General features: G+C 40.6%; 1 protein-coding gene across 2 annotated transcripts in view; it reads left to right on the top strand.

Annotated features, from left to right (window-relative positions):
* cdk5rap2 (CDK5 regulatory subunit associated protein 2) overlaps positions 1-19,885 on the top strand; it is a 41,822-nt gene extending 21,937 nt beyond the window's left edge. For both annotated transcript variants that reach the window (XM_080872818.1, XM_080872817.1), the window contains exons 33-51: positions 100-201; positions 627-775; positions 2,060-2,463; positions 12,051-12,283; positions 12,754-12,805; positions 13,875-14,047; positions 14,554-14,901; positions 15,070-15,195; positions 15,275-15,391; positions 15,578-15,767; positions 16,348-16,469; positions 17,221-17,433; positions 17,557-17,640; positions 17,755-18,017; positions 18,101-18,250; positions 18,344-18,482; positions 18,716-18,762; positions 18,896-18,950; positions 19,353-19,885. In XM_080872818.1, the coding sequence (XP_080728944.1) occupies positions 100-201; positions 627-775; positions 2,060-2,463; positions 12,051-12,283; positions 12,754-12,805; positions 13,875-14,047; positions 14,554-14,901; positions 15,070-15,195; positions 15,275-15,391; positions 15,578-15,767; positions 16,348-16,469; positions 17,221-17,433; positions 17,557-17,640; positions 17,755-18,017; positions 18,101-18,250; positions 18,344-18,482; positions 18,716-18,762; positions 18,896-18,950; positions 19,353-19,498 (3,113 nt within the window). In that variant the 3' untranslated portion in view covers positions 19,499-19,885. The remainder of the gene's footprint in view (positions 1-99; positions 202-626; positions 776-2,059; positions 2,464-12,050; positions 12,284-12,753; positions 12,806-13,874; positions 14,048-14,553; positions 14,902-15,069; positions 15,196-15,274; positions 15,392-15,577; positions 15,768-16,347; positions 16,470-17,220; positions 17,434-17,556; positions 17,641-17,754; positions 18,018-18,100; positions 18,251-18,343; positions 18,483-18,715; positions 18,763-18,895; positions 18,951-19,352) is intronic.
* Positions 19,886-19,903: the final 18 nt, after the last annotated feature.

The following is a 19,903-nucleotide window of genomic DNA, read 5'->3' as shown; positions in this document are numbered from 1 at the left end:
TCCCAGTTTGGTCAGGAACAACATAAGTAGTGATAGAGACATATGTGAACTCCTTGATTGATTTCTTCCTAACCAAACATATATTGCTTCCAATGCCAGCTCCTGAGCAGGATGACAAAGGCGTGCAGGTGGATTTGCAGGACCTGGGTTACGAAACCAGTGGCAAGAGTGAGAACGATAGGGAAGAGAGCAGTAGCACAGGTAGACAGCCTTCAGACAGACTCTGCATGTCTGTCTGCTGAGTGGATACTAATCTCAAGTGTGGACAGCTTCTCTTAATGTAGAATGTATGCATGAGGAGTGAACAAGGGCACGCTGTCTCTGAAAAATATTTTCTGCCTGGGTCTCCGTAACCACACAGTCTTTTTCTGGTTTTTAACTGTGGAATTTTCTTCACCCTTCCTAAATTTGAATGGGCTGTCTCTATTCATGCATGTTTTCACTTAAGGTTTGGGAATGTCTTTTGAGCACTCATTAACCTTTTACCTTGATTTCTTGTCCTATTCAAATTTGGCTGTATCACAAATGACTTCTTTCCTCACACTGCTCAAACACTGTTTATTTTCTACAACTTGCACTGGACTCCTCCCCATAGTCTAATGTTTTTGTGCTTCCTGTGTTGCCAGATTTAGAGGTTGGAGTAAACCCTAGTTGCAGTGGCTCCAGTCTGCCTTCCCTGTTGAAACACGAACAGGCCAATTTCTCCTCTACTGAAAATCTGGACTCAACCTCCAGCACCCCATACCCTACTTCCCCAGCTCTCAGCTCAGCCAAGGTATTTATCTTATTATTTGCTTATTATCTTGTTCCTCACTCCCAGCACTCCACAGCAAAGTTCACTAGGGAATGATGGGGAATGTCACTACTGTGGTTAGCTCAGATGCAGAGCTGTGTCTGTGAACACAGGAGTCCTCCTGCTGCTCAAACCTTCTGTTTGTTGAGTGACGACCAATCAGAATAGAGGAGGACTGGGTCTTAGGTTTACCAAGGCCTAGTGTAAGATAAATACATTATTATGAACCATGATTCATACAGCAGTCAAGTGAATAACACTGATTATCTCTTCATCATGGCACCTGTTAGAGGATGGAATATATTAGGGAGCAAGTGAATATTTTGGGAAAATGGGCAAGCGTGAGGATTTGAGCGTGTTTGACAAGGACATCCAAGGCTCTTTCATGCACATGGGAAGCAGAGTCTGGTCCCTGTGGTCCAGTCCAACAAACGAGCTACCGTAGCTCAAGTCTCTGACTGCTGTCCATCACCGATTACAACGGACTCGTGAGCCTCAGAACTGGAGCGTGGAGCGATGGAAGAAGATGATGAATCACTTTAAATGATGAATGCACTATGGGAAGAAGACGCAGAGGAGGCAGTGTGATGCTTTGGATAATGTTCTGCTGGGAAAACTTAACTTATTCCATCCATGTGGTTGTTACTTTGATCCATATCACCTACCTAAGCGTTTTTGCAGATCATGTGCACCCTTTCATGGAAGCGGTATTCCCTGATGGCTGTGGCCTCCGTCAGCAGGACAATGCGTCCTCCCAAAATGGTTCAGGAGTGAGTTTGAGGTGTTGACTTGGCCTCCAAATTACCCAGATCTCAATATAGGTGAGCATCTGTGGGATGTGTTGGCCAAAGACCCGATCCATGGAGGCCCCATCTCACAACTCACAGGACCTGAAGGATCTTTTGGTGCGAGACACCACAGCACATGGGTTTAGTGAAGTCCATGCCTTGATGGGTCAGAGATGTTTTGATGGCAAAAAGAGGACCAACACAATATTAGGCAGGTGGTCATAATGTTATAACTGATGGGTGTATAAGGCAACTCAAGCAGATTCTAAAAATAAATACATGTATCAAGAAATGAGAATAAGGTGTGTTTGAGAACATTTACATACATTACAGTCATTTTAAACAGCTTTGTGAGAATCAACAGTGTAACAACAATGATCAGAAGTTACAGCATGTGTTACTGGTTTGATTCCATTTAACATTAGTTTTCACTTTCACTTTCAAAATCTGAACCTTCTTCCATCTATTTTATTTTTAGGTGAGTCTGAAAGGTCTGCAGGTCTATAGTGAGTATGGTGTTTCTGAGGACCCACTGCAGCTTCAGGGACAAGTCAAAGAGCTCAAGGTCCAGCTGGAAAACCAGACAAAACTAATCCTCCAAATGCAGAGCCTTCTGCATAGGAACTCCCTCTCCAGTGACTTGGTCAACAACACCTCAGACCCGTCTGTGATCAAGGATCAAGAGGGTGCACAGAAAGACGACCGTAGTCAAGATGGCAGCCACAGAAGTGGGCAGCTAAGTGGGAAGAAGGCTGGGGAGAACCAGGCAATTAAGGATAAAAGCAGCCGGGTAAATATGGAGCTGGAAGGAGAGAGGAGGCTGAGCAGAAGCATCAGTGAACAACTGCAGCCATCCCGCAGCCGCTCCACATCACCTGCTAGGTTAACCATCTTTGAAGTGTTTTATTAGTACTTCACCTTCTTTACTTTAACCCTCCTCTTGTGTTAGCTTTCTGTTATCATCTCTTATGTTAACGGGTCGGTTTTGACCCGTGAATTAAATCAGCTATAAAATACACTAAAAACAATAAGTGATCATCCAATTTGTTTCTCATCTCTTGGTTATCTTCTTAGACTTCCTTATCCATGAAAATGTTGGTTTTAATACTTTCGGTGTGGGCCTCTGGGTCTTTTTTTTTTCACTATACCCCTCGATTTCAATTAAAAAAAAATAAAATAAAATATCACAGCTGATATTGTGATCCTGCAGTCCAGTGGTCATATCGACGACCACACATTTTCATTGTTTCTTCTCAGGGATGCCACTCGCAGCTTTGACTGTGAAAATCTGTACATTCCAGCCATAGTTGGTTTTTGCATCACAGGCTTCCCAGATTTTTCTGCCGTATTTACCTGGCTTACTGGGTATGTATTGCCGGTAGGGGCATTTTCCTCAAAAAGTGGACAAGACGTTCATCCACTGTCACCTCTGGCCCTGGGATGAACATCAGTGGAAGAAGCTGCACCCATCTCTCCCAGACATCCCTGATGGGAGCAAGCTTGTCAGACCTCGGTCTGATCTCTTTGTTGTCAAATCTGATGACTCTTGAATCAAAATGATATCAAATGTGTGAAGTGACATCGTTGCCCAGAAAATATCTCTGCCTGTTGATGCGTCCCATAGACTATCAGTGGCCTCATTGCAGCATCTGTACACTCCAGCAAGAAGAACACCAATGAAAGCATCCAGGTATTCCTCATCATGTCGCTATGGACTTTTTTTTCTCCTTCAAGGTTCATCATAGTAATGATGATTCTTTTTAGTGACAATGGCATAAATAGCTCAAAACATCTCTTGATGTCACTGACTTTGGTCAGAGCAAACCTTGTGATTCCAGGGGTCATTTTGATGACATTTGCAGCAGCTGCCCTGCTATGTAGATCATGAGGTACTGAGCTCCAAAATATATTACCATTTTTGGACTTGAATCTTTCAGCAGGAGTAGCTTCAGCACCAGCGACCTCCACCTCTGATCAGATGTGTCTGTGTCTTCTGGATGATAGTCCACATTGTCTTCCTCCTAGAAACCTGCCCATCTGAATCGCTGCTCTGTGTACTCTCCTTCATTTTCACCAAAAATATGATGCAGAACTTGGCTCACTGTGAATCTTCTCACTTTTGTATGCTGCAAATTGTAAATGTGCACTCTGGAAGTCAAATGGCCACTCAAACTAGAAAAATTTGCATTTCCTGCGAAAATGCAGTGTGGATGCTTAAAGCTGAAGCTGTATGCAAAAACTAGCTGAAAAAGCTGAAAAGTTGCAGAAATTGTAAAAACTTTGCAGAAGCAAAAGAAGTTTGCTAAAATGGAATAACTTAGCAGAACTGCAATATCTTAGAGGAAACATAATACTTGGCAGAAATACAATAGCATAGCAGAATTTATCAGAAATATTGTAACTTACCAGAAACATGATAACTTCTCAAAAATACAAGAATTTAGGAGAAATAGTATAAGATAACAGAAAGAATATATTTAGCCAAAAATACTTAAACATTACAGAAACACTATGATTTAGAAAAATAGTACAACATAGCAGAAATACTGTGATTTACCAGAGACACTGTGATGAACTATGAATATTGTAATTTTAAATTAAGACTATGTTTTAGCACAAATATTATAATTTGGCAGAAATACTATAATTTAGCAGAAATACTATATTAAGCACAAATCCTATAAAAAGCAGAAATGGTATGATTAAGCATAAATACTACATTTAGTAGAAATACTTTGTTTTAGCACAAATCCTATAAAAAGCAGAAATACTGTACTATGATTTAGTAGAAAAACTATAATTAATCAGAAATACTAAATTTAGCAGAAATACTATATTAAGCACAAATCCTATGAAAAGCAGAAATAGTATGATTAAGCATAAATACTACATTTAGCAGAAATACTATATTAAGCACAAATCCTATAAAAGCAGAAATAGTATATTAAGCACAAATCTTATAAAATAGCAGAAATAGTATGATTTAGCACAATAGTAATAAGTTAAACAGAAAAATTGGAAAAGCAAAATGGACAGCTGAAAAAATGCTGAACATGCTGAGGGTCCCTCAAATATACTTGTTAAATGACAAAAATCTGCAAAAAAATCTATAACAGCCACACAATTACAAATATGTACACATGAGGAAACACACATGCACAGAGAGACACACACACAAGATCCAATTCAGTCAACCAGTCTAAATATATTGAATTTGAATCTTACAATGAGATCATCCCATAAAAAGGCTTCCTCTCTCTCTCTCTCTCTCTCTCTCTCTCTCTCTCTCTCTCTCTCTCTCTGTCACACACACACACACACACAAACACACAGAGGGAGAGAGCTGCTGAATTTGAATCCACCAATCAGAGTGGCTGTGTACTTTTTCCCGCCAAAACAGGTGCTTCTGTTTACACACGCAGCACAGAGAGACACAGGATTATTGCAGTCTATTTCTCATAGTGAGGACTCCCCTCAAACAAATGACCATAATTTCCTAACTGTAGGGGCTAGAAGGGTCATTCTTACACGGTTTTGTTCAGAAGTGATTGGGGAATCTTCAAGTGTTGACAATTTATCATTAAAATATGAATTTTTAGAGATATATGACATGGATGACTTATTGACTTATAAGCCACGAATTCCCCAATATGCAAATTTGAATGCCTGAGGCCACATATATGATTGGCTGGCTGGGAAGCCGTGCAGGCCCTGATTTGTGGATTTGAATTCCTCAGCCCTGATATGATTGGCTGGCTTAGAAGCCATGAAGGCCCCAATATGCAAATTTGAATGCCTCAGGACACATATATGATTGGCTGGGAAGCCGTGCAGGCCCTGATTTGAAAATTTGAATGTCTCAGTCCTCACAGAGGATTGGCTGCCTGGGGACCTGGCAGAAATATATAGAAATACTATGATTAAGCATAAATACTACATTTAGTAGAAATACTATGTTTTAGCACAAATACTATAAAAAGCAGAAATACTATAATTTAGCAGAAATACTATATTAAGCACAAATCCTATTAAAAGCAGAAATACTATATTAGGCACAAATCCTATAAAAAGAATAAATAGTATAATTTAGCAGAAATACTATATTAGGCACAAATCTTATGAAAAGCAGAAATAGTATGATTTAGCAGAAATACTGTATTTAGCACAAGTACCGAAAAGTACCAGAAATACTATGATTTAGCAGAATAGTAATAACTTACAAAATTACAAATATGGAGGCATATTGAAACACAAATGCACAGAGGGACACACAAACACAGGCTTTAATCCAGTCAACCAGTCTAACTATATTCAATTTAAATCCTACAATGACATGCTGCCAAATAAGGGCAGGGTCCTCTCTCTCCCACTAAACACACACACACACACACACACACACACACACACACACACACACACACACACACAGGGAGAGAGCTGCCGAATTTAAATCCACCAATCAGAGTGGCTGTTTACGTTTTCCCGCCAAAACAGGTGCATCTTTTTACACACGCAGCACAGAGAGGCACAGGATTATTGCAGCCTATTTCTCATAGTGAGGACTCCCCTCAAACAAATGACCATAATTTCCTAACCGTAGGGGCTAGAGCGGTCATTCTTACACCGTTTTGTTCAGAAGAGATGGGGGAATCTCCCCAGTGTTAACAATTTATCATTAAAATATGAATTATTAAAGATATTTTACTTCTAATGCACCATAACTGAGTAGAGCGAAGCAAAAACTGCCTTGACTTGCCCTCAAACAACGCTTTGTAACTCTAAATCTATTTGGAGTATCGATATCATTCTTTCACCGTAAGAGACAGCAGGCTTTGGTGAACAATCATGGAAATTTTCAGGTCTCTGTGGAAATCCAACAAAAAGTTATGACGAGAGAAAAAAGTGCTTCATTTCCACAGTTTGAAATCTGAAGAAATCTGAGCGACGGACGAATTTCCTACCCTCAAACAAGTCCAACTCATTTCAGAACGGTAATAGGTGAGAAAGAAATTCTTGAATTGTGAGCGTCAGGAGTGTCTGAAGATATACCGGGACAAGCCTCATGTCTTAACTTTGCTTCGTTAAGGAGATATGACGATTCGAATATGCCTCTCATTACAGAAATCCAGCGGTGATTTTGAACAAACTCTCCATTGACTTTGTATGGAGAGTTTTCCGACATTGTGTTGGTCTGAGGAGATTTGCAAATATTCTATGAATCCCACAACAATGATAGTGACATTTTCTGAAAGCCAGCAAAAATACCTACGTTTTGATGTATAATTTGTGGAAGTTGAGTGAAAATTGAGCAAGTAGCAGGAAGTTGTTCGGACATGAAGTGAAAATTGCAAAACCTTCAGTGGCACACTGGAAGCCAAGAGCATAGCAACCATAACAACGCATGTATTTTGTGAAAAATCACGGAAGTCCCAAGAGGAACTCAAGAGGAACTCAATAGTGTGGATGCTTAAAGCATCCACACAATGAGTGAATTCACCTCACATGTCTTGACATGTCCCGTCTTTATTGTGTGGAGTTCCTCTTGGGACTTCCGTACACTTTTTGGCACTTAACTACTTCCACAATTTTCAGCCGATTTTCACCGTTCAAATTTTAAAATATTCTGCTATTTCTGCTAATTCCTGCTATGTCTTTTGGTATTTTTCACTATTATACTTTTTAAAATATTAAGCTTAATTTGTCCCATTGAAATGAATGGGAAACTTCTGCAATTCTGCTAAAATTTGCTTGTTTCTGAAACTTAACTACTTCCTCATATTTTCACGTAGAACAACCATTCAAACTTTAAAATGTTCTCAAATTATTGGGCTATTCAGGTATGATTCAGCTTTTTCAAATCTTTTACCGTTTTACCTTTATGCCTCTTAAAGTTTTCAGTTGCACAATTGTGATTTTTCACAAAATACATGCGTTGTTATGGTTGCTATGCACTTGGCTTCCAGTGTGCCACTGAAGGTTTTGCAGTCTTCTCTTCATGTCCGAACAACTTCTTGCTACTTGCTCAATCTTCACTCAACTTCCACAAATTATACATCAAAACATAGGTATTTTTGCTGGGTTTCCGAAAATGTCACTATCATTGTTGTGGTATTCATAGAACTTTCGCAAATCTCCTCAGACCAACACAATGTCGGAAAACTCTCCATATAAAGTCAATGGAGAGTTTGTTCAAAATCACCGCTGCATTTCTGTAATGAGAGGCATATTCGAATCGTCATATCTCCTTAACGAAGCAAAGTTAAGACATGAGGCTTGTCCCGGTATATCTTCAGACACTCGTGACGCTCACAATTCAAGAATTTCTTTCTCACGTATTACCGTTCTGAAATGAGTTGGACTTGTTTGAGGGTAGGAAATTCGTCCGTCGCTCAGATTTCTTCAAATTTCAAACCCTGGAAATGAACCACTTTTTTCTCTCGTCATAACTTTTTGTTGGATTTCCACAGAGACCTGAAAATTTCCATGACTGTTCACCAAAGCCTGCTGTCTCTTACGGTGAAAGAATGATATCGATACTCCAAATAGATTTTGAGTTACAAAGCGTTGTTTGAGGGCAAGTCAAGCCAGTTTTTGCTTCGCTCTACTCAGTTATGGTGCATTAGAAGTCAAATATCTTTAATAATTCACATTTTAATGATAAATTGTCAACACTGGAAGATTCCCCCATCTCTTCTGAACAAAACGGTGTAAGAATGACCGCTCTAGCCCCTACGGTTAGGAAATTATGGTCATTTGTTTGAGGGGAGTCGTCATTATGAGAAATAGGCTGCAATAATCCTGTGCCTCTCTGTGCTGCGTGTGTAAATAGATGCACCTGTTTTGGCGGGAAAAAGTACACAGGCTCTCTGATTGGTGGATTCAAATTCAGCAGCTCCCAGGCTGACCTAGAAACTTACTTCTCTCTCCCTGTGCATCTTTTTGCTGATTTTTTCATTTAACAAGTATATTTGAGGGACCCTCAGCATGTTCAGCATTTTTTCAGCTGTCCATTTTGCTTTTCCAATTTTTCTGTTTAACTTATTACTATTGTGCTAAATCATACTATTTCTGCTATTTTATAAGATTTGTGCAAAATATAGTATTTCTGCCAAATATAGTATTTCTGATTATTTATAGTTTTTCTACTAAATCATAGTACAGTATTTCTGCTTTTTATAGGATTTGTGCTAAAACATAGTATTTCTACTAAATGTAGTATTTATGCTTAATCATACTATTTCTGCTTTTCATAGAATTTGTGCCTAATATAGTATTTCTGCTAAATTACAGTATTTATGCTTTTTATAGGATTTGTGCTAAAACATAGTATTTCTACTAAATGTAGTATTTATGCTTAATCATACTATTTCTGCTTTTTATAGGATTTGTGCCTAATATAGTATTTCTGCTTTTTATAGGATTTTTGCTCAAACATAGTATTTCTACTAAATGTAGTGTTTATGCTTAATCATACTATTTCTGCTTTTTATAGGATTTGTGCTTAATATAGTATTTCTGCTAAATTATAGTATTTCTGCTTTTTATAGTATTTGTGCTAAAACATAGTATTTCTACTAAATGTAGTATTTATGCTTAATCATAGTATTTCTATATATTTCTGCCAGGTCCCCAGGCAGCCAATCCTCTGTGAGGACTGAGACATTCAAATTTTCAAATCAGGGCCTGCACGGCTTCCCAGCCAATCATATATGTGTCCTGAGGCATTCAAATTTGCATATTGGGGCCTTCATGGCTTCTAAGCCAGCCAATCATATCTGAGGGCTGAGGAATTCAAATCCACAAATCAGGGCCTGCACGGCTTCCCAGCCAGCCAATCATATATGTGGTCTGAGGCATTCAAATTTGCATATTGGGGAATTCGTGGCTTCTAAGTCAACAAGTCATCCATGTCATATATCTCTAAAAATTCATATTTTAATGATAAATTGTCAACACTTGAAGATTCCCCCATCTCTTCTGAACAAAACGGTGTAAGAATGACCGCTCTAGCCCCTACGGTTAGGAAATTATGGTCATTTGTTTGAGGGGAGTCCTCACTATGAGAAATAGACTGCAATAATCCTGTGTCTCTCTGTGCTGCGTGTGTAAATAGATGCACCTGTTTTGGCGGGAAAAAGTGCACAGGCTCTCTGATTGGTGGATTCAAATTCAGCAGTGTGTGTGTGTGTGTGTGTGACAGAGAGAGAAAGAGAGAGAGAGAGAGAGAGAGAGAAGGCCTTTTAATGGGATGATCTCATTCTAAGATTCAAATTCAATATATTTAGACTGGTTGACTGAATTGGATCTTGTGTGTGTGTCTCTCTGTGCATGTGTGTTTCCTTATGTGTACATATTTCTGATTGTGTGGCTGTTATATATTTTTTTGCTGATTTTTTTCATTTAACAAGTATATTTGAGGGACCCTCAGCATGTTCAGCATTTCTTCAGCTGTCCATTTTGCTTTTCCAATTTTTCTGTTTAACTTATTACTATTGTGCTAAATCATACTATTTCTGCTATTTTATAAGATTTGTGCTTAATATACTATTTCTGCTTTTAATAGGATTTGTGCTTAATATAGTATTTCTGCTTTTTATAGGATTTGTGCTTAATATACTATTTCTGCTTTTTATAGGATTTGTGCTTAATATAGTATTTCTGCTAAATGTAGTATTTATGCTTAATCATACTATTTCTATATATTTCTGCCAGGCAGCCAATCCTCTGTGCGGACTCAGACACATATCACATATCAGGGCCTGCACGGCTTCCCAGCCAGCCAATCATGTCTGAGGTCTTCCGTTTCCTCTCTCGTCATATCTCAACGACGGTTGTACAAAGAGCAATGAAAATCGCAGTCAAAGTACACCAAAGTCCGCTGATTCACCCAGTACAAGAATTATGCCTCTAGTCCACCTAGTTTTTGAGTTACACAACGTTTTGTAACTCCAAAAAACGGCGTTTTTCGCCTCTCACCGGGATCTAATTCTGACTGCTCATCACCCTGTTTTTCAAAACGGCTCCTCTCTTTCCCAGTGGCGCAGTTGGTAATGACACGGGTCTGCAAGCCAAAGATCGTGGGTTCGATTCCACCTTGGTCAACATGTTTTTTTCCCTACAAATTAATACACTGTCACAGACCAGTAATTCATATTCATCATTTATTACAATTCTGCAAACTTTTATGATTTTACCAGCTTTTCTAATATGGACCTCACATTCTTAACACTCCATGGCACAAATACTCTTACCTTTAGGCTCTGTGTATGTGTGTGTGTGTATCAATATTTCTCCCATTTTAAAGTATTACTCCTCCATAATTGTATTTCTGTTAAATCAAAGTACTTTTACTACATCTTAGTACTTCTGCTCAATCATAGTATTTCTGCTAAATCATTGTTATTATGCTATATTGTAGTATTTCTGCTCAATCATACTATTTCTACTATATTATATTTTTCTTTCTAAATATAGCATTTCTGCTATATAATTGTATTTCTGCTATGTTATAATATTTGTGCTAAACCAGAGTATTTGTGCTGTATCATAGTATTTCTGCCAAATTATAATATTTGTGCTAAAACATAGTCTTAATTTAAAATGACAATATTCATAGTTCATCACAGTGTCTCTGGTAAATCACAGTATTTCTGCTATGTTGTACTATTTTTCTAAATCATAGTGTTTCTGTAATGCTTAAGTATTTTTGTCTAAATATATTCTTTCTGTTATCTTATACTATTTCTCCTAAATTCTTGTATTTTTGAGAAGTTATGTTTCTGGTAAGTTACAATATTTCTGCTAAGTTCTGCTATGCTATTGTATTTCTGCCAAGTATTATGTTTCCTCTAAGATATTGCAGTTCTGCTAAGTTATTCCATTTTAGCAAACTTCTTTTGCTTCTGCAAAGTTTTTACAATTTCTGCAACTTTTCAGCTTTTTCAGCTACTTTTTGCATACAGCTTCAGCTTTAAAGCATCCACACTGCATTTTCGCAGGAAATGCAAATTTTTCTAGTTTTGTTTTGTTTTTGTGCAGGTATACTGCAAAAAACACGCAAAACAAGAATCCCCTAAAGCTCATATGATTAGGAGAGGAGCTTGCTGTCAATGTTTTAGCTGACAGTGCACTTATGATTTCAGTTTTGGCTTTAATTATTGCTTTATACTCATAATATTATACCTGGGTCGAAACCAACCCTAACAACACAAAGGTCATAATTTCAACTAGGGCATTTTATAATTTAGTGAAAATATTTTTTTTGTTTTATTTTGTAGAAATAGAGGTTCCTGACAAAGTCAAAAAGCCTTGATACAATAAACAAATGTTTGTGATTTTTTTTTTTTCTATGCATTTGAAATTTAAAATGGGTTGGTGCCAACCCTAACACAAGAGGAAGGTGGAAAATCTGCATGCTCTTTTTCTTTCCTTCTTTTTTTAAATTGTCCCTAATTTGGTCTTCTCCACAGCCTGGACTCCCTTGTGAAGTCACAGGCCCGAGAGCTCTCGCAGCTGAGGCAGCAGATCAAGGAGAGCCGCAGGCTGGGAGCCCTGCACCGGCGGCAGCTGGAAGAGCTGAACCAGGCCTTCAAAGAGCTGCTGCAGGCTGAAAAGGTCGACTGCTACATGGGAGAGGTGGTTAAAGAGCAGCTGGACAAGAGCCTGAGCATTCTGGACAGGCTGGAGGGACGGCTGGACAAAGGTAGCTGCTGCCGTCATCGTAATTGTAGTAGTTGCTTTGCCTAAATTATTATATAGATCCATGATGAGGTGTTGTTTGTGTAGTATCTGCCATCACTGCAGACGTGTATTTGTGGTTATGCGACAGTATTTACTTAGTGTGCTTGGAGGATGTGTGTTAGTGCCGTGGTAGTATAATGATTGAAGGAGACAAGTGCAGTTACAGCAAAGCCATTTTAGAGCATGGAGGGCATTATTTTAATGAAAGAAATTACTTGATATGGTGATCAATTAACTTACTGATGATTTCCTTCATTATCAAAGAGTAGTTTTAAAGGCAGTTGTTAAAATTATGGGCGGGTACAAACTTGACTTGACAGTCTAACAAGGGGAAAACAGACGCCACCAGAAGAGAAACAAAGACAGAAGAGCAGCCACTCGTAACTGATTTGTACAGACACGTCCATGACAGCGTCTTTTTCTGTCTTGTAGGAGAGACTCATCTGGATAATGAGGATGTGCCAGCTCTTGAATTGTCTCGCAGGTACAAATACATTATTTCTTTATTTTTAGTGTATGCAACAGTGGGTGAAACATTTATCACATATATATGTTATATGATGAGAAATTGGCTCCTTTTTTTAAAAAAAAGCTGGTGTTTACTTTTCCATCCTTCTAGTGACCTAGACTGTAGTCCCTTTGTTAAGGTCACATGTGCGACTGTATTTTTGGGTCATTAGCTGAGCTCTTTGAGATGTTTGTCATATTATGACCCTTTTAAAACTGCCCCCAGCTATTTGCATTATGACCCTGGGCTGTGCACGTGAATAACTGTCCTGCTGTTGACCTATTTTGTTTCTGTGTCAGCCAGAAGTAAATTAAGGCTCTGCTGCCCATCACTGGGTCAATATTGTCACTCTGTATTCCCCATGCTTTCAGTTTCACATCATAGCCATCTTAAACTTTGACCTTTTTACCTTTTTATTGGCAGCAAATGCTCTAAGTGAGCAGTTAATACAACAATAATAACTGTAGACTTGCAAAATTGCAATTTGTTTGTTTTGGACACAGTACAATAATTGTATCCTTCCATCCTTGATATGAATAGGTAATGCATTTTTTAACCACACACTTGTATCAAATTATAAATTAAGGTTGCTCAGAGCCACGCGCATTAATCCATATTACTACTGATGTGGCAGTTTTGGGGAGCTTCAGCAGACATCACAATCACTGCTGTCCTATGAGGAGTGCATGAGAGGTCCTCCTGAAAGCTTGTGTAGAATCCAGCAGGAGATAGATTATCTGCGTCTGGAGCTAGAGGGTGAGAGAGAGCTGCTGCAGCAGCACGTCGCCCTGCTCGTCCAGCAAAACCTCACCCTGGCTGATTGCACCAGGGAGCAGCTGGACCTGTGAGTGGGTTTGATCCAGACAGCATGACGTTTGCCGTGAGCTCCTGTGTCAGATTTCCCAGCTGTGTGTTGTTTGAAGCCCGCTGGTTTTAGGAACATAGTTTTCTTTACTTTTTGGGGTTGCTGTTCCTTTTTCTCTCCCAGCAGTCATACCGAGGCCTCCCGACTGGTGTTAACACGCATCATTCCTTCTCCTTCCAGGTTGGCTAAAGAGCTGCAGGAGAAGAACCGTCTCATCCAGAGCCTGCAGAGCCAGATTAGACGCCAGAGTCTCAGCAGCCACCACAGCTCTCACTCTGATCTGTCCCACTCAGACAGGACTTCTTCCTCCTGCCACAGCAGCCCAACCACACAAGGTGGCAATCGAACCCACAGTAAGTATTTCTGGATCCAATGCTTTAAGTCTCAGAAGCCTTTTGTCAGAGTTTTACCCCTGATACTGCTGGAGATTTTGTGCCAGACTAGGATTAATTCAGTTTGCTTCATTAAAAATGCATATTTTCTTCCCTTCTTGCCCGTTGCACAGTCATTGAGATCAAACGGGTCCTCTTCTACGTGCGCAGGCAGTCTAGTGCCTGCCTGTAATACCACTTATTGTCCATTCAGATCCTTTCTGTTGCAGTGAGGCGTTCTGCAGGACAAAGCTTGCCAGCCAATGCCAGAGGAGGTGTCCAGTTTCAATCCACTGCCACTTAAAGTTGCATTATTCAGTGGCACATATCTGTTTCAATCTTCTGATATTTTGTGACCAAGAGGCTATTGCAGAGACAAGTGAAGTCCTTTAGAAGCACCTGGAGACAAAGAATAATAATAATAATATGCAATTTGGATTTGAAGTGTTGGATTACACATGTGTTGTTGTCTTCCTGTGCACGTTCAGGTCAACAATTACACCCTGATTGGACGGGTGCAACTGTGTCACCTATAGGAGGAGCTCAGGACGAAGGTGTGTCCGGTCACAGAGATGCTGGCGGCAGACTGCAGGGCCTGCATAGGGAGAACGGGCGGCTGCAGGAGCAGCTGAGGAGCAGCGAGGAGCTTAACGCCACCCTACGCAGCGAACTGGACCTGCATCGCTCTATCATGGCCCAGACCACCTCCCATCATCAGGAGCAGGAACAAGGGCACGACCAGGAGGGCTCAGGGCCTCAAACAAAGGCACAGAAACAAGATGGAGACACGAGCGCACAAAGGAATGCTGGAGGACAGCCTCATACGATGAATTCAGGTAAATATAAAGCAATAGTAGGCTGATTAGCATGTCAGTTAATGACTACATTATATAGAGAAATGTTGTTAATTATATGAGCTGTGTGAGTTTGTTGCTAATGTAAAGAAGTAAAAAAACGACATGGAATTTCCCTTTAAATGTGCTTTATCCACGTGTGTCTGTTAGACCTGCTGGCAGAGCATCTACAGGAGATCAGAGCTTTGCGACAACGTCTGGAGGAAAGTATTCGCACCAACGACCGTCTCAGGGAGCAGCTGGAGAGGAGACTAGCTGAAGTGGAAAAAGACCCAGGTACACACCAAAAAACTGTCTTTGACTATTTAGGGTCTTTTGTTTCCACATGTCCAACATGTGTATGTGCCATGTCCAGCAGCCACCAACATCTTCATCCACGGCAACGAGGAGCAGGGTCAGCTGACTCAGGAGGTGCGATTCCTCTGGGGACAAAACCAAACTCTGAAGGAACAGCTCAGCATGGCATCCAGAGGTATCGCTCTTCTTATGTTTAGTTAAAAATCACATGATTTTCAGTAAGAAAAAAAGAAGAGGAGAGAAACGGATGCTAATTTCTTTTGTTGTCCTTGTTGATGCTGATCTATAATACCCTAAATATTTTTCCATTATCTCCGGGAATTACATACTTAACAAGGTTTACAACCTTTATTTCCTCCAGACAAGCAGAAGGAGAATGAGAAGCTCCGGGAGACCCTGGCCAGGCGGACGGCCAAACTGGAGCAGAGCAGGAGGGAGTGTGAAGCTCTGAGGCAGGAAAACAGCCAACTGCAGGAGCGACTGGAGCACAGCAGCCGGGAAAACTCCCAGCTGCAGGATTCACTGCACCGCAGCAGGGAGGAGCTGCACAGGTACACACACACACACACAACATCAGTCCTGATGGGGAGCACACATTTCTACACCACACGCTTAATGTCATTAAAGCACTCATTTGTGTAACCTGACACTCCACATAGCTACTAATGGCCATTCTAAAAAGTCATTACTGTTGCCATTATTCCTTACTGTTAGTATGTCTCTGAAACCTGAGCTCATCACTTGAAGGCTCATCCGTGAACACACACATGCACACGATGCTAACAGTGATGGTATGTGACCTCTTGCCACGGGTCCTGCTGACATGAGGCTGACACTCGAAACCAGGAGTGTAGATTACTGTCAGATCTCCTCTCCCTTTCATTCACCTGAGTGTGTCACTTTGTCTAATGTATACACGTTAGGCTTGTTGTAGGTAGTGTTTCTGTTTTATATGTGTGTGCCTATATATAATATGTATGTATGTATGTATGTATATATGTATGTATAAATATACATACATACATACATACAATATAAATTTTTTTAATATATCGAATTTTAAAGGCAAGGCATCACTTTAGGCTGAATTTCTTAATAAGTGTTGGCTGCGCTTTCAATCACTGTCTCCAGGTTGCAGTGCGAGGTGAAGCTCCAGAGGCAGCAGCTGTCCGACTCCCAACATCTCCTCCAGACGCTGCGGGTGGAGCTGCAAGTTTACGAAAAAATAAAGAGCGAGTCTAACAAATACAACGGTACTGCACGATTTCCGTTTTTGTTTTTCAGTAGCTGGAGTTCTTCTGAAATGTTTGTGCTGTAGTCAGATTTTCCAGCAGCTTGCACGAGTATTGGAGGAAGAAACTTTTACTTTTTGTTGTATAGAAAAAATTTTGGATCATGTTTGGATTGGTGTACTGACAAGATGATAGATTGTAATGAGAATGTCTAATGATATTGGCTAATAACTGGTGTATTGTTTTTTTTTGGATGAAACATGGCCACATGGGGGCAGTAAAGAGGGAGACAAGGAGATCATCTTCAAGAGGAAACCCTCCAAACTTGTATTCAGTTTTGTTTTTAGCATTTATGGGTGTATTTGCAGAATCTTTTGATTGCACTTTGTCCACCAGATTTGACACTGTATAAACTAAGTAATGGTGACACCATCAAATTTCAATTAACTTCAAATCCTGTTTGGAATTCCTGCACTACAGTTTCTCAACCCTTATCAGCCAACATTCACAATAATTTATATGCGAAATGTTCCTGTTGGCTGACATGATCAAATTTAAGGCCTTTACACACCAGACGTGTAATTTTGCAGCATTTATTTTTTCAGATTCAGTTTGATTTGGATTTTTTTTTTTTTATTCTTTTGTTCTTATTTCTCACATGCGAATAAAAATATCTGACCACAAGTTTGTAGAAATGTACCTGTGGGGTTGCAGCAGTTCTCAGCCTCAGCGTCACTAACAGGAGGATATTTCTTTCTCATTCGGCGTGCAGAATCCAGCGAGGTGGCCCAGGAGCCATCCACTCACGCTTCCTCCGGCTCAGTGGACCTGGCCGAGCTGCTGTCAGAGATCAGACACTTGAGGCTTCAGCTGGAGAGGAGCATCCAGACCAACACGGCTCTGCGGCAGAGACTGGAGGAGCAGCTGCTCAGAGGACCCGGCCGCTCTGAAACCATCAACATTAACTATCTGCTGTCCTCTCCAGGTAAACGGAAAGCACGTTCCTGCATGCCGATGAGCTTTGATGGATTCAGAAGGCCACGTAGGCACTGCCAGGTCATGGCAGGTCAGGTGTTTCATTTGCTTATTTATTTTTTATCACTCTTAGATGAAGGGGGCAGGTCGCCGGGCCGAGAAGACACTGTCCATCACTCGTTCCAGACTCACAGAGAACACACCAGCATCCACCACGGTAAGAAAAGCTCTTCAAAGCTGGTCCTGAAGCCAAATCACATATTTCTATGAAAGCAAATACAGACTGGTGACATTTGAAGTCTCCTGGATCTGCTATGTTGGATCTTTTCAGATGTGAGATATCAATCTCTCTCAGAGGTGGATGGTGGCTCGGTCAGCAGCAGCTCTGGGGACAGCATTTCCGGTGCTCCCTCTCGGCTGGTGCCGGGTCACCGGATGTGGGCGAGCCGCAATGGGCGCCACATTTTGGGCTTGATTGAAGACTACAACGCGCTCCGCAAGCAGATCTCAGACGGCCGGAAGCTGTCACGCAGTATGGACATGCAACTGCAGGAGTGCCTGCACACGCTTCAACAGCAGGGCTGTGACAACAAGGTGGGGAGCTCATCGTGAGGTTTAAATAGGCTGAACTTTACAGAAAGTAGAAACGTGATGTTAGCCTGTCCACATCTTTGTAGGTGATTGAACAGCAGCATCTGAAGAGTTTATCCTGCAGCATTAACACCATGCACCAGGTGCTGGAGGAGGCTGGCCGACTGCTCAAACTGGTGTGGAGAGTATCTTTGCCAGTTGGGAACATAGCAAGAGACAGCTGCAACAACCAGCAGGTAAACACACGCACAGCACACATTGTGTATCCGGGCTCTCCAGTTAAACATCTGCAGACCAAATCCTTTCTTTCCTGCTATCCTCCAAATCAGGATGAGCTGCTGAGAAATGAGATAGCCCGACTGAAGAGCCGGCTGTCTCAGCAGGAGAGGATGCTGAGCGGAGCCATCAAGCGTCTCCGCACCACCAACCAGCTCAAAGAGGGAATGGAGAGAGTCATCATCGATCAGTGTAAGTTCATCTGCTTTTACTTTTAAGCTGCACAGAAGATGAAATGTGTGGTTGAAGCAGTTTTGCAGCTATTTGAGTTTATTGATGGAAGTATTTGTCAAGTCAGTCTCTCTGCTCCTGTTTTGTAGTTTTTCTTTGTGTGATATTATTTTATAAAGTAAATGTCAAGTCTTGATACCGGTATAATTATACAAGACTGTGGAAATGAATTGTTTTATTTTTGTCCTTTGTAGTGTCTCTGACCCATGGAGTGTTGAAGAAAGCCAGGGGGAATTTAGAGGTACGCCTACAGTAAGAAGTGTATGACCCAGTTATAATATGTCAGACTAATGCTGTTACCCACAGTGGTATTTTCTCCATTAGTGAATTACTCCTCTTTTCCCCCTTTTTTCCTCTCTGTGAAATATCGGTAGACAAATTACTGTACCCAGTTTGGCCTGAAAGGCCTGTCTGGAGGACCAGACGAAGGTTAGTGTGGATGCGTTGCTCTGGTTGTTTCTCCTGCATGAAGCAAATACCAGAATTTAAACGTGTAATGAGACACAGTTGTTGGGAGGATCATACCTACAACTGTGTCCTCCTAACACTGTATGGACTGTGTTAGGCTTTTTGATTTACACTCACAGGGGTGTGTTTTGCGTGACCTTACAGCAAACATACTTTTAACTTTGCAACTATTCATTTAACAAGATGACAGATGCATGTGTCTGGAGATAAGATTGGAAAACTTACTTGAAATATTTTTTGTGCCTTAAGCATTGTTTTTGTTTATCCTGCATGTTTGTGGCCAAAGGTGTAAAGTGACCATTAAAGCCAGTCGTTTTTTTTTGTTTGTTTTTTTTACTGTACAACCTCAACTTCTCTTTTCAGGAAGTCCCAGTCAATGGCCAGTAGTAGACACTACAGACCCTCAGCCTGAGCAGACGAATGCCCCAGTCTCCAGGCAGACTTCAGAGAGGCACTCTGAATCCTCGGAGGATCCCAACAGCGACAACTCTTTGCAATGCAGCTACTAAAGGTGCCAGCAAAGCACTGACGCAGCAGCTTCCCAGTCTGCATCCTGCCTTTCCGTCCTGCTGTAAAACTGTCACCTTAACCTTAGAAAGCTAAGCTTTTCCTACCTTATTGCACATGCCCCGCCTTTACTTTGATTTCTATAAAAAGGTACTGAAGTTGTAAAAGTTCTTTAAATGCAAGAGTATGCCTCTGTAAATAATCTGTGCTATTCAGATATTTTCCTTTTATTCGTTTTATATGACGCATATGACAACATGACTGTATTTTATTACTGACTTCCAGTTTTTACTTGTTGTCGTCACCTGTCAGTTTATGTACAGGATTGTTTAGATCAACTGTGTTCTAGCAAGTATGTGCAAATGCAGTAAAATAAACTGAATGCTGAAGCCTTCGAGTCTGCAGCA

The sequence above is a fragment of the Rhamphochromis sp. 'chilingali' genome (genome assembly GCF_963969265.1).
Source record: "Rhamphochromis sp. 'chilingali' genome assembly, chromosome: 2".
Lineage (NCBI taxonomy): Eukaryota > Metazoa > Chordata > Actinopteri > Cichliformes > Cichlidae > Rhamphochromis > Rhamphochromis sp. 'chilingali'.
Note: the sequence above shows the minus strand (reverse complement) of the source record. Positions and strands in the feature narration are given on the sequence as shown.